Below are 13,335 nucleotides of genomic sequence, written 5' to 3'. Positions count from 1 at the left end.
AGTTCGCCCACCTCTGGATGAGACGTTCTTTGATTCGGGATTAATATGCCTTCAAGCACCCAATTCATCTACATATACAAACCATCGAAGCCTCTGAACGGTCTGCTTATAAATCTATTAGGGCCTCTGAATAGTCTGTTTCTCTATTTATGTAATCCATAGATGCCTCTGAAACACCTAGTCTCGTTAATTACATAACCCATTGCCCAACCATTCAAACAGTGCCTCCTATAACATTAAAACATTTGGGGAGATGAGACTAAGTACAGTTAAGCTGACATTTTACAAAATTAACAGAGAATGTTACACTGAGAAATGAATTCTTTACGTTCTGAAGTGCTCTTCCACCCCACATTGTGTAAGAAAGCAGTATGTTTCTCCCAGCTGTTGAGGTTCAAATATTTTGAGAGCTGGGTAGCTCAAAGAGGATCTGGTAAAGTTGGCTGGCGATTGCTGTGCCAATGAGGGAAATGGTTGGTGTCTCATGGCTGTCTCTTGTCCTCATGTTGGAGTTGACTTTAGCTGCTTTGTGACTCACTTCCTTACCATCACCTTTTTGTCTTTTTCCCCTGCCCCAGGGTTTTCAGCAGAAGTTTACCTTTCACAGTAAGGAGATTGTCGCAATTAGCTGTTCCTGGTGCAAACAAGCAGTAAGTCTTACATTTTGAAGGGAATCGACCCTGTCTTGAGGCTGACCGGTGCTGCTCAGAGAAACACCAAATGCTGGGTGCGCTCAGCAGGCCAAGCCGTGCCTGTGGAGAAAGACACCGAGCTAATGTTTCACCTCCATGATGTTTATCAGAATTGGGAGATGTTATAGATGAAAAGATTTTAAGCATTACAGAGCTAGGGTTAGAGAAAGAACAGAATAAAGAGCCCCTGTGGCAGAGTGGAGGATTTGAGTGATTAAATACCGAAAGATGTGGAAGTGACCAAACATTGTTCATTGAGATGCTCAGTTAATTCTTTACAAATCACCTCTCCACTGACCTATCCTGATTGTTTGATGCATTTTAACTCCTCAAACCTTTGCTTATTTATGAAAGTTAAATTCTAATTCAACTAAATGTTTCGTTCCTCACCAACGCTCTATGCTGTGTGTTTTCACCACGCCATTTTGATGCAAAATGGAGTTAAAACATGCACATTTTAATCCCTAGTTAACAATTACTGAAAAGCAGCTCATAGTATAGAAGGACAACCATCTGTGGGGCCACTTGAGAGACCTGTGGTTGCAGCTATTACTCGGTCTTGGGTCCCAACTCCTGCTAATGGCAAAGCCACAGTTGGCAGCCTGAATGTGGCACACCTTGGCCCACATTCCATCCTTGCGTCTTGGTACATTCTGATGTCATAATGCTTGCAGCATATTGCCAAGCAGCAGGACAGACACTGGAAAACTAATGGAGTAGGGGCTGGAAGGGCAGGGTGGGATGGGAAGGTGGAGATAGAATAAATGGAATGCTGAACATTTCACTCGGACTGTCCCCTTTGCCCTTTCCCGCAGTATCACAATAAGGTGACCTGCTTCATGCTACAACAGATCGAGGAGCCGTGTACTCTAGGTGCTCATGCTGCAGTTATTGTTCCGCCAACCTGGATCATTCGGGTGAGACGGGCTCAGGTGAGGAATGCTTTCTGAACGGTCCCTGTGCCTGAAACTCTTCCCAGCTGGTGTCAGTTCGCCACTAACTCCAATCTCGTTGCTCTTTCCTTTCCTCCCAGAATTCACTGAAGTCAAGTAAAAAGAAAAAACGGACCTCGTTTAAAAGGAAATCCAGTAAGAAAGGAGTGGAGGTAAGTAGGCCTGTGATTTTCTTTTAAATTATTGTTTGAGAGGTCACTGCAATATGTTACTGCTAGAATTTGTCGCGGAATAAGAATATTGAAATTAGCATTAGGATAAGTGGGAATAAAGAGGGGAGGAGAGATGGTGATTCCTGTTTTTTATTTGTGCTCAGGATGTGGCCGTTGCTAGCATGGCCGTCATTTATTTCCCATTCCTGGGTCCCTTTGAGGCAGTGATGGTGAGCCACTTTCTTGAGCCACTGCAGTCCGTATGGTGAAGGATGAGGCACAGCTCCAGCTCATGGCATACTATGCCATGGGCCAGAGACGAGGGCTGTCCAAGCAAAGACCAACCTCAGTGACACTGACGGCTCACCACCACCTTCTCAAGGGCAATTAGGGATGGACAATAAATGCCAGTGACACTCACACCCTGTAAATGAAGAAAAATAATGTGAGGAGTAGGATACAATTCAGAGCACAGGCCTAGTTGCTGTGTTGACCAGTTCCAAGCAAAGAGAGGCCTGATGTCGGTCTGCTTCCTATTTATTAGGTCCAAGAATGATGCATGAAGGAAGGACAGTTTAGATGGGAGCAGAATTTCTTTTTAATACACAAGATGCACTGCCTGCAGTTCTTACCAACTCTGCTAAAGTAAAACCTCTGGAAATCCTGACACTATACCACCCTGCACACTCCTCCTCTGCTCCACTTCCCTGCTGTCATGTGTCTTTGGACATTTAGTTATATGTCACTTTACAAATGCAAGTTGCTCTTGTAAAGAGATAGAAACAAGAATCACTCTAACTAGGGTAGTTCAAATCAGATGAAACCATAAACCAAATCTACATCCAAATGCAAGCGAAAAATTGGGTTAACTATTAATTTGCTCCACAACCTCCCCCAAGATGTGAAATTACTGCATAATGATGTACAAGTCAGATCACTGAGCAGACCTGTGTGTGGGGGTGTGTGTCCAAGTACTTTTAAGTATTTAGCCAACTCTTGCATCGTCAGTCATGACTCACCTCTTGTTAAGAGTCAGAAAGTTGTGGATTCACATTCCAGTCCAGAGTGGGATTTGAGCACTAATCCAAACTATCACTCCAATGCTGTACTGAAGGAGCATCACACTGTTCGAGAGGCTGTCCTTCGGATTAAATGTTAAACCGAGGCTCCATCTGCCCTCTTGGGTGGATGTAAAAGATTCCCCGGCACTTTTAGAAGAAGAGCAGGGGAGTTATTCCTGGTGTCCTGGCCAATATTCATCCCTTAATCAACATCACTAACCAGATTACCTGGCTGCTATCTCATTGCTGTTTGGGAGGCTTCATTACTACATCTGGCAACAATGACTACACTTCATGAAAAAAAGTGCTTAACTGACTGCAAAGCATTTTGGGACATCCATAAGTCATGATAGACGATATAAGTACAAGTCTTTCTTTCCTAGCTGGGGGCTCGTCCTTTTGTTGCTCTCCTCCCAAAATATAGCCATGCTTTTCCATGCTACCTCCCTTAAAGTTTTAAACACTTATGAAGAACCTACCTAGTTAACCATGCCTTCAGTCACGCTTTTCCTCATCCACCCCAGTATGTTCCAATTCAGTGCCCATTTCCCTTTGAAATGCAGTGAGAGATCTTTGTAATTAAATGGAAGATGTTGGTCAGTTTTCAGTGTTGTGACCTGCCCTTCCTGAGCAAGTGCAGCCACCTGGGGTTGCTGTTGGTTGTTCAGCAGAGCAGCTCATCCACCTAGTGTCACTCTTTGCCTTTATATTTGCGGCTGTGCCTGGAGCAGTTCATGCAAATGTATGTCACTGTTCTGGACTGATTCTTTCCCCTTTTCTCACAGGAAGGAAGATGGAAGCCCTTTATCATAAAGCCCATTCCCTCTTCACTGATGAAACCGCTGTTGGTGTTTGTCAATCCCAGAAGTGGAGGAAATCAGGTGTGTGGTCCCCCTTCCTTTACAGAACAGGAAGAAACAAGAGTGTGCAGCCCATTCTCATGCTCTCTCGTGCTCTCTCGTCTGCTAATGTGCACTGGGAATGCTGCATCAAAATCCACTCATGTCAAAATAAAAACTAAACGTGCTTAATTGTAAAGAATGCTATTGGCTCAGGCACGGCCACAGGATGGAAAATAGTCGCATACCCAAGGACCTTGAAGCAACTGGCCTGTGACAGTTGGACTCAGTGCCCCTGAAGTCAGGAGAGATGGGAAAAATAGAAACACCCGGACCCTGGTGTCCTGTGACAATCCTCCCAACCAATGGGAACATGATGCTCTTGGCAGTTGAGTAGCCTAGGGACACTGGGCTTCTGAACTGACACAAAAAGACTGGGCAAGGTGTGGCGAGCTGCACATGGAACTAGACCCCGGCACATAGCAGCGAATTTAGGAGAAAAAAGAAGAAACAGGAAGAGAATGTGCCAGGCGAATGAGGGGATCTGTCCTAACTTTGGGGCTGTAACGCACCTCCAGCTGCTGATTTAGTTTCCTTTTTTTTGTATACAGCCTTAATCCCACAATTTGGGGTGGATACTGGTTGAGGGCTGCAGATCATTCGATGGTTAATTATATATTGGAATCTTGATTTGTGGGCCTCACATTCTCTGTGTATGAGAGAAGGATGTTGCTTTTCTGTGTCTGGCCTACTCTCTGGTGTAGACACACCCCCAGCTGCCCGCCCTATAGCAATGTACATCAGTAGTCTGGGCTCCCATTCACAGCTTTTGAGGCTACTCTGCCACGAGGTTAATCCTGGTGGGGCCTCTAGTCCAGATTTGCATTAAGAGGCTGAATCACCACAGACTCTGTACCAGTATTACAACATGTATTTAACAGTATCTTATCGGGTTAGAGCAGCAGAGCCTTCACTGTGTCACTATTACATTTATTTCATTCTTTTACAGGGAGCAAAGATCATCCAGTCATTCATGTGGTATCTGAACCCGAGACAAGTGTTTGATATGTGTCAGGGAGGTCCCAAGGAGGCGTGAGTACTGAATAGGGACCAATGTTTGAGTCTGATGGAGCTGTGGATATTTTGGTGGGGGGTGTCAAGAGAATAATGGCCTGGATCTCCCAATGGCATACCGGCAAACTTTGAGACACTTGCCAGGGTTGCACATGTGGTGGAAGAATTAATCCAGGTTGGTGTTTTGGTTCAAGCTGGTTTATTTTCAAAACAACTCCTCAGTGCTACTAACTTCCAAGTAGCTTCCACACAGTGTTCCAGCTGTTTCTTTTTATTCTATTTGGATGGGATAATCAATGCCAATCACCTGTTTGACTAGCAATTGATTTTAACAAGGTGATTGCCATATTAACAGAACGTTGGGACCCAGCTTCAGCATATGCCTGGTAGTTATCTGGGAACTTAAAACTTCCAATGGGCAGAGATACACTGGCTGACCTCTCTATGGTTTCCTCTGACACTGATCCCATCATTAAACCTAAGCTAGGTTCCCTGTACTTGCCCTGCAGTTTACTCCAGGATACTCACGCTGTTAATCACGGGTATGGTAGGACCTGAGTGAAAGTGATTAACAGCAGAAGCTGTATCGGGAATGCCTCAAAATATATTTAAAAGTAAACTTGCTGAAGAACTAACACTCCCCACTCCGACCCAGTGCCTTGGCCTTGCCATTGACCAGAAGATCTGGGCCATTGTTTTGTTAATCAGTAGAGTATAGGGTTGCCAACTGTGATCAAATGTATTCCTGGAGGTTTCATCACATGAATTGCCCCCATGATCCAGCCATTTGTTGACCAACGTGTCCAGCCTTGTGATGTACTGCCTTCCTGCACCAATTGGAAAGCAAAAAGACTCATTTGCCCAATTGGATGATGCTTGACTGTCAACCAAGCAACCCTTTTCTTCCCATTTTTAATATTCCTATATCTGGTAAAGAGGAATGTTCAAAGAAAATGACCCAAAAACCCAAACTTCTTTAATGACCCTGATGATTTTTCTCTAGGGTTGCACATAGCAGTGTCCAGGAGATTGATCTTCAGGGTGAACCCTGGAGGTTGGCAACCCTAGCAGAGTATGAGCACAGATTGGGTGGTGTCAAGTGTGGGATCTTAAATGGATTATTTTCCCCTCATCTGAGGTCTTGGTTTACTTGAGGTTGAGATTCTCTCCCTTTTAACTTTGAAGAGGAGTCATTTGTTCCTTCACCCTTGCATTGCCTGTGGAAAGATGGCAAGCAGTCAGATCTATAGGAGGATCTCGGACAGCAACTCACGGTGACTCTCCCCCGACTTCCTTTCTCTTCCACTCCTGTTGGAGAATGGCTTGCCTTCCACTCGATATTTTCTCCATGCCATCACAACTGTCTGCATGGCAGGGCAAGGAAGGGGTGTGTAAACCTGTGGCTGCGTCATTTTCTAGTACAAGATGCTGGTATTCCAGAGCTTGATGGCAAAGTAACACTCCCTCCCCTCTCCCTTCTCTCCGCCACTACCTCCCCCCCCCCCCCCCGCCAAACATCTCAGAAAATAAATCACCAGAGAACAGCAGCATAACCATTTGACACTCTGAATAAAAGGGGATGGCACCTGCATTCCTAGGCACAGATGTGGTTACTGAGAGCGAAGGAGCACTGAGATGGTCTTAAAGTGCATCTTTCTTTTTGTTACAAGTGTCACAGGGTGATAGCTTGGTTTACAGTATGGTTCTTTCCTGTCTGAGACCTGGGTTCAACTCCAGCCTGGAGTGGAGCCAGATGCGCGATTCTTCCCTCTGGCTGTTTGCCTGCTTCATGAAATGAGTTTGGGATAGCATGCACGGTCTGTAACAGATGGAGACCCAACTGCAGCAAAATGAAACCAAATAGTCACTGAAATGGCAGCATTGCTCAGAGTGAACAGCAAGGCATTTAAATATCGCACCAGCACAGTGAAGGACAGTATTCTGTAAATAGGGTTAAGGGGACAGAACAAAGGGAACTTTACTCTGTATTTGGCCCATGCACTCGGGAATGCTTGACGCTGTCCCTAAAGATAGATAAAAATATATGGTAAATCTGGTGCTGATATCTTGCAGCCTGAAGGCAAAAAATATCATTCAAAAAATGTTCTTTTCTTTGAATAAGTTTTTACCTCCATCCTAGATGGTGTAAAATTTAATTAAAGCTTGCCCTTAGAGATTTTAGTTAAAGAATGTTCCACAGTTTCCAGGATTGACTGAAACGTGCTGAAAGATGTCGGGTATTAAGCTGATCGAGTCACAAATATGTGAAGAATCCAACAGAATAATTTTTAACTTTGAGGCAGGGTGAAGGAAAGTTTAACCAAATATACTCAGGAACGGTTCCCGCAAAGTCGAGGGAAGTGAATATAAGAAATAGGTGCAGGAGTAGGCCATTCAGCCCCTTGAGCCTGCTCTCTCAGTCGATATGATGGATCACTGATCTGATTGTGACCTTAAGTCCATTTTCCTGCTGGTCCCCCAGCCAACCCTTGATTCCCTTGCCTCATGCAGCCTTGTGGAAATGATTGAGAAATTTTTTGTTGGGGTTCACTCTGAACTTCTTCAGATGGAATCTAGGAGAAATGGCAGCTCCCAGAGGGGTTTGTACTGAAGATCTGGACTGAGTTTCTCTCTGTTTTTGCCATTTCTAAACCAAGAATATGAACATATCTCTCTGAAACGATGCAGTTCTATGTTTCTTCTGAATTTGTGTGTGTGTTTTTTTGAAAGTTCGTGTTTTGCTCTGTACAGGTTAGAGCTGTACCGAAAGGTTCAGAACTTACGAATTCTAGCCTGTGGAGGTGATGGCACAGTAAGTGTTTTCATTCATTTAGCTCCTCTTTCTTTCCATCGACGGTGTAGTATGCTCTTAAAATGAAAGATGATAATTATTTTCTGGAATTCATTTCAAAACAAAGGTTCCAATTGGTGTTGAGATCAGTAAGCATTGTAATAGTGTGAACGTCATTCTGCAATGATGCTTTTTTTTCATGCCTTTAAACATTAGGCAGACTGTAGCCATCATCTTCAGTACCCACCACACCCACTGTTCCCTGGCCACTGACTCTTACACCATCCATTATCTTGGGACAAACCAATCTGTTCAGAACCTTGGTGTTCGACCGATCCCGTGCAGAGATTCTGCCCACATGTCCTCTCCATCTCGAATGCCACTTGCTCTATAATGTTGCCAGCCTGCACCCTCCACCACACACCCAAATTTTCTGTTCCCCCAACATTAGCCTCTTGTGTGCCTTGCTCGCCCTCCTCCCATCCTCCCACATTGGATAATGTGCCTTTCCCTGCCTGGGCCCCATCTCCTGGAAATCCAACCCCCCCTCCTCAGACCGCCTGAATGTCCACCTCCCTCTCCTTCCTAAAATCCCATCTTTTTGACCAAGCTTTTGCACCACCTGCTGCACCCCCCCCCCCCCCCCCCCCCCCCCCCCTGCACCACCACCACCAGCCTCATATCTTCTTTCTTTCTCCTTACCTGTTTGAACGTTGGGATAATTTTACAGTTTTTCTGTGGTGCAGACATCACGCTACTATCATCTCGCTGTCCACCATATCCACATCAGGAACTCTGGACTCCACTGAAGTCCCAGTGCATAAGGCAGTGACCATTATAGGACTAAGCCAGACTTCTCCGAAGGTTGAAGCTTTGATTCCTGGCTTCAATTGATTCCCTCTTAGGTAGCAGAAGAAACAATCAACAGTGATCCCTGCAAAAGTGAGTGTGTCTGACTGTTGCGTGTGTGTGCCTGTGTGTATGTGCCTCCTTGTGCACGTGTGTTTGTTAGTTTTAAACACGTCCAGACATTAGGTGAGGATAGAATTGAGTTGAGTTGGGTGTTGCCCATGAAGGAATAGTCACCTATGGCACCCAACAACCACCAAACATCAGCTAATGGAGGGGAGGGGTAAAAAGTCTCAAGAATCGGAAATGTGTTAATTACTAGATTGTTTTATGTACTAACACATTTTATCCTCATTCAAATAATTAATGTATAGGCAAAGCTGATGCATTTAGAAGGGGTCATATAATCTTGTACACAGGGGGCATAGCTTAAGTGGGGATTACTGACAAAGTGGAATACTGCCGGCTGAGTGCTGAGCAGCTGTGGGAATACCTGGAAAGTCTTAGATCCTCCTTACATTCAGGATTGTCCTGACAGAACATTGATGGACTGCGTTACCCCAGTGAGGTGGGGGAGAAAAATGGCAGCCTGAGAGCAAACACACAAAGCAGCAGCAACTAAGATCACCCAAACCAATTCATCATCCGCTTCTGTGAATCTGGCCTACATGTGACTTCAGACCCACAGAAATGGTTGACTTTTAAATGTCCTCTGAACAAGGGCATATGATATATTCCAGACCTCTCACTCCAGACACTTAATTGCTGACGCCAAAAGCAAACTTACGCAGGGCTGCTTCTCACCTGCAGCAGCTGCAGCCTGACATCAATTCTATTCTCCAAAATTTGCTGACCACACAGCTGTTAAACTGTGTTTACTGAACAGTTAGAATCTGTGGCCCTGGAGAGAGACTGAACCTCACCAACATCAGAATGATACATTGTATAACACTCCTCTTCCTAAATAGTGCACCATCTGATTTACTGGGCTATTTTATGCAATGTAAACATAAGTCACTGATTTGAAAGTTGCCAAGCTGAGTGCCCCAAAATTCCTGGTGTCACAGTGCAGCAAGAGAGGGAGCAGGATGGTTAATTGATAAAAACAAAAAAACTGTGGATGCTGGAAATCCAAAACAAAAACAGAATTACCTGGAAAAACTCAGCAGGTCTGGCAGCATCGGCGGAGAAGAAAAGAGTTGATGTTTCGAGTCCTCATGACCATTCGACAGAACTTGAGTTCGAGTCCAAGAAAGAGTTGAAATATAAGCTGGTTTAAGGTGTGTGTGTGGGGGGCGGAGAGATAGAGAGACAGAGAGGTGGAGGGGGGGTGTGGTTGTAGGGACAAACAAGCAGTGATAGAAGCAGATCATCAAAAGATGTCAACGACACTAGTACAATAGAACACATGGGTGTTAAAGTTAAAGTTGGTGATATTATCTAAACGAATGTGCTAATTAAGAATGGATGGTAGGGCACTCAAGGTATAGCTCTAGTGGGGTAGTAATCAGGAGGAAGTTTCCTTGCCCAATTTTGACCCGACTCTGGGCAGCCACAATTCTTTCAATCACATTGATCAGACAGTACGACTGGACTGTCTGCCAGCACTGCAGCCTCGTCAAATCCTTCAACCACTCTCATTCTCTTCAAACGGGATGGGGATTTGGCAAACTCCCTTTAAATGGGATGGAAGCCGACATGGATCTTTTTATATGTGATACAAGCTGGGATCGCCGCTTTAAATAGAATAGAGAATCAACAATCTCTTTAAAAGGGGCCAGAAGTTGGTTCAGTCTCTTTAAATGGGATGGGAGTGTGGAAATGTGCAAGGTAGTTAACACTGAGCAGTGCAAGGCTTAACACAATAACAGTACACTTCAAGAGAACACTCTCGAATCTAACCAGCATCTTCAAACAGCCACAAGGTTGCGTAGCCTACTACTGCCCCCTAATGGGCACTGCTTGTTACAACTCGCCACTTCCCCATTCATTTCCATATCAATTAACCATCCTGGAAATGAATGGGGAAGTGGCAAGATGTAACAAGCAGTGCCCATTAGGGGGCAGTAGTAGGCTATGCAACCTTGTGGCTGTTTGAAGATGCTGGTTAGATTCGAGAGTGTTCTCTTGAAGTGTACTGTTATTGTGTTAAGCCTTGCACTGCTCAGTGTTAACTACCTTGCACATTTCCACACTCCCATCCCATTTAAAGAGACTGAACCAACTTCTGGCCCCTTTTAAAGAGATTGTTGATTCTCTATTCTATTTAAAGCGGCGATCCCAGCTTGTATCACATATAAAAAGATCCATGTCGGCTTCCATCCCATTTAAAGGGAGTTTGCCAAATCCCCATCCCGTTTGAAGAGAATGAGAGTGGTTGAAGGATTTGACGAGGCTGCAGTGCTGGCAGACAGTCCAGTCGTACTGTCTGATCAATGTGATTGAAAGAATTGTGGCTGCCCAGAGTCGGGTCAAAATTGGGCAAGGAAACTTCCTCCTGATTACTACCTAGCACCCCACTGATCCCCACCCCCTCAGCTGATGAATCAGTGTTCCTCCATGTTGAACACCTCTTGGAAGAAGCAGTGTGTGTGGCAAGGGCACAGAATGTATTCTGGGTGGGGGACTTCAATGTCCATCACCAAGAGTGTCTCGGTCGCACTACTACTGACTGAGCTGGCCAAGTCCTGAAGGGCGTGGTTGCAATACAGGGTATGCGGTAGATGGTAAGAGAAATGACGAAAGGTAAAAACGTACTTAATTTCGCCCTCACCAATTTACCTGTCATAGATGCATCTGTCCATGACAGTATTGGTAGGAGTGGCCACTGCATTGTCTTTGTGGAGACAATTTCATCTTCACACTGAAGGCACCATCCATCATGTTGTGTGGCATTACCACCATGCTAAATGGGATAGATACATCTTCAGCTGCTTCATCAATAACCATTCTTCCATCACAAGGTCAGAAGTGGGGATGTTCGCTGATAATGGCACAATGTTCAGCATCATTCACAACTCCTCAGATACTGGAAGCAATCCATGTCCAAATGCAGCAAGACCTGAAACAACATTCAGGCTTGGGCTGATAAGTGACAAGTAACATTTGCACCACACAAGTCCCAGGCAATGTCCATATCCAACAAGAGAGAATCTAACCATCTCCCATTGACATTCAATGGAATTGCTATTGCTGAATCCACAACCATCAATACCCTGGGGGTTACCATTGACCAGAAAATAGACTAGCCATATAAATACTGTGGCTACAAGAGCAGATCAGAGGCTGGAAATCCTGCAACGAGTAACTCACCCTGTGACTCTCCAAAGACTGAGCAACAAGTCAGGAGTTGATGGAATGCACTCTTTCCTGGAAGAGCATAGGTCCAAAAAACCACACAGAAAAACATAGAAAAAAAGAAGCAGGAGTAGGTCATTTGGCCCTTTGAGTCTGTGCCGCCATTCAGTATGATCATGGCTGGCCCTCCACCTCAACACTATACTCCTGCTCTCACCCCATACCCCATACTTTATATTCTAGAAATCTATCTGTTCCCTTCTTAAATATATTCAGTGACTTGGCCTCCAAAGCCTTCTGTAGTAGAGAATTCCACAGATTCACCACCCTCTGAGTGAAGAAGTTTCTCCTCATCTCAGTCCTAAATAGCCTACCCCATATCCTGAGACTGTGACCCTTCGTTCTAGATCCCCCCCAGCCAAAGGAAACATCATCCCTGCATCCAGTCTGTCCAAGCCTGTCAGAATTTTGTTTCAACGAGACCCCCTCTCATTCTACTAATCTCCAGTGAATACAGGCCTAGTCAACCCAATCTCTCCTCATACGACAATCCTGCCATCCCAGGAATCTGTCTGGTGAACCTTCACTGCCTGTGTGGCAATTATATCCTTTCTTAGATATTCCAACACATTTCTATATTTCTTAGTTCTGATGAAGAGCCATACGGACTCGAAACGTTAACTGTGTTCCTTTCCGCAGATGCTGTCAGACCTGCTGAGTTTTTCCAGCTATTTTTGTTTTTGTTTTTGTTTCAGATATCCTTTCCTAGATAAGGAGACCAAAACTGCACACAATACCCCTGGTGTGGTCTCACCAAGGCCCTGTACAGCTGCAGTAAGACATCCTTGCTCCTTTACTCAAATCCTCTGGCAATTAAGGCCAACATATCATTTGACTTCTTAACAGCTTGCTGCACCTGCATGCTTGCTTTCACTCAAGACTTCATCCAGGATAAAATTGTCATCTTGATTGGTATACAATCCAAAAACTTAAACATTCACTCCTTCCACCATCAGGGCCTTGTGGCTGCAGGGTGCACCATCTACAAGATGCACTGCAACAATTCACCAAGGTTTCATTGGCAGCATCTTGGAAACCCATAGCCTCTAACCTGTACATGGTCAAGGCGCATGGGGAACCCCACCACCTGCAATTTCCTCTCCAAGTCACATATACCATGCTGACTTGGAAATATATTGCGGTTGCTGCACAGCCACTGGGTTAAAATCCAGGAACTCCCTCCCTAACTGCACAATGGGAGTACTTTCACCACATGGACTGCAGCGGTTCAGGAAGGTGGCTTACCACCACCATCTCAAGGGCAACTAGGGATGAGCAATAAATACTGGTCAGTTCATGAACGAATTTAAAAGAAAATATGTTGCTACTAAATGGCCAGTTTGATTCAATTGATTGGTGGGACTCGAGGGGCTGAATGACCTCATCCTCTTCCTCTGTTTCTAATTACAAAACACATTTTTAAAAAAAAGTTCCACCAACAACTGGATCACTTCATAAAAGTTTTAATGGTCAAAACTTGTATGCACACAGAGTGTCTTTTTAATATTATAGTTAAGTTAGTGCTGTTCCTGTACTATTTGTGGACTAACTGGCAGTCACATTCTGA

General features: G+C 44.7%; 1 protein-coding gene across 2 annotated transcripts in view; it reads left to right on the top strand.

Annotated features, from left to right (window-relative positions):
• The window catches only part of dgkza (diacylglycerol kinase, zeta a), a 328,455-nt gene that overhangs the window by 97,782 nt on the left and 217,338 nt on the right, over positions 1-13,335 (top strand). For both annotated transcript variants that reach the window (XM_041196989.1, XM_041196988.1), the window contains exons 8-13: positions 579-650; positions 1,508-1,624; positions 1,726-1,797; positions 3,644-3,739; positions 4,707-4,789; positions 7,523-7,583. In XM_041196989.1, the coding sequence (XP_041052923.1) occupies positions 579-650; positions 1,508-1,624; positions 1,726-1,797; positions 3,644-3,739; positions 4,707-4,789; positions 7,523-7,583 (501 nt within the window). The remainder of the gene's footprint in view (positions 1-578; positions 651-1,507; positions 1,625-1,725; positions 1,798-3,643; positions 3,740-4,706; positions 4,790-7,522; positions 7,584-13,335) is intronic.

The sequence above is a fragment of the Carcharodon carcharias genome, chromosome 10, assembly GCF_017639515.1.
Source record: "Carcharodon carcharias isolate sCarCar2 chromosome 10, sCarCar2.pri, whole genome shotgun sequence".
In the NCBI taxonomy this organism is placed as follows: Eukaryota; Metazoa; Chordata; class Chondrichthyes; order Lamniformes; family Lamnidae; genus Carcharodon; species Carcharodon carcharias.
This window is presented reverse-complemented; position numbering and strand designations above follow the sequence as displayed.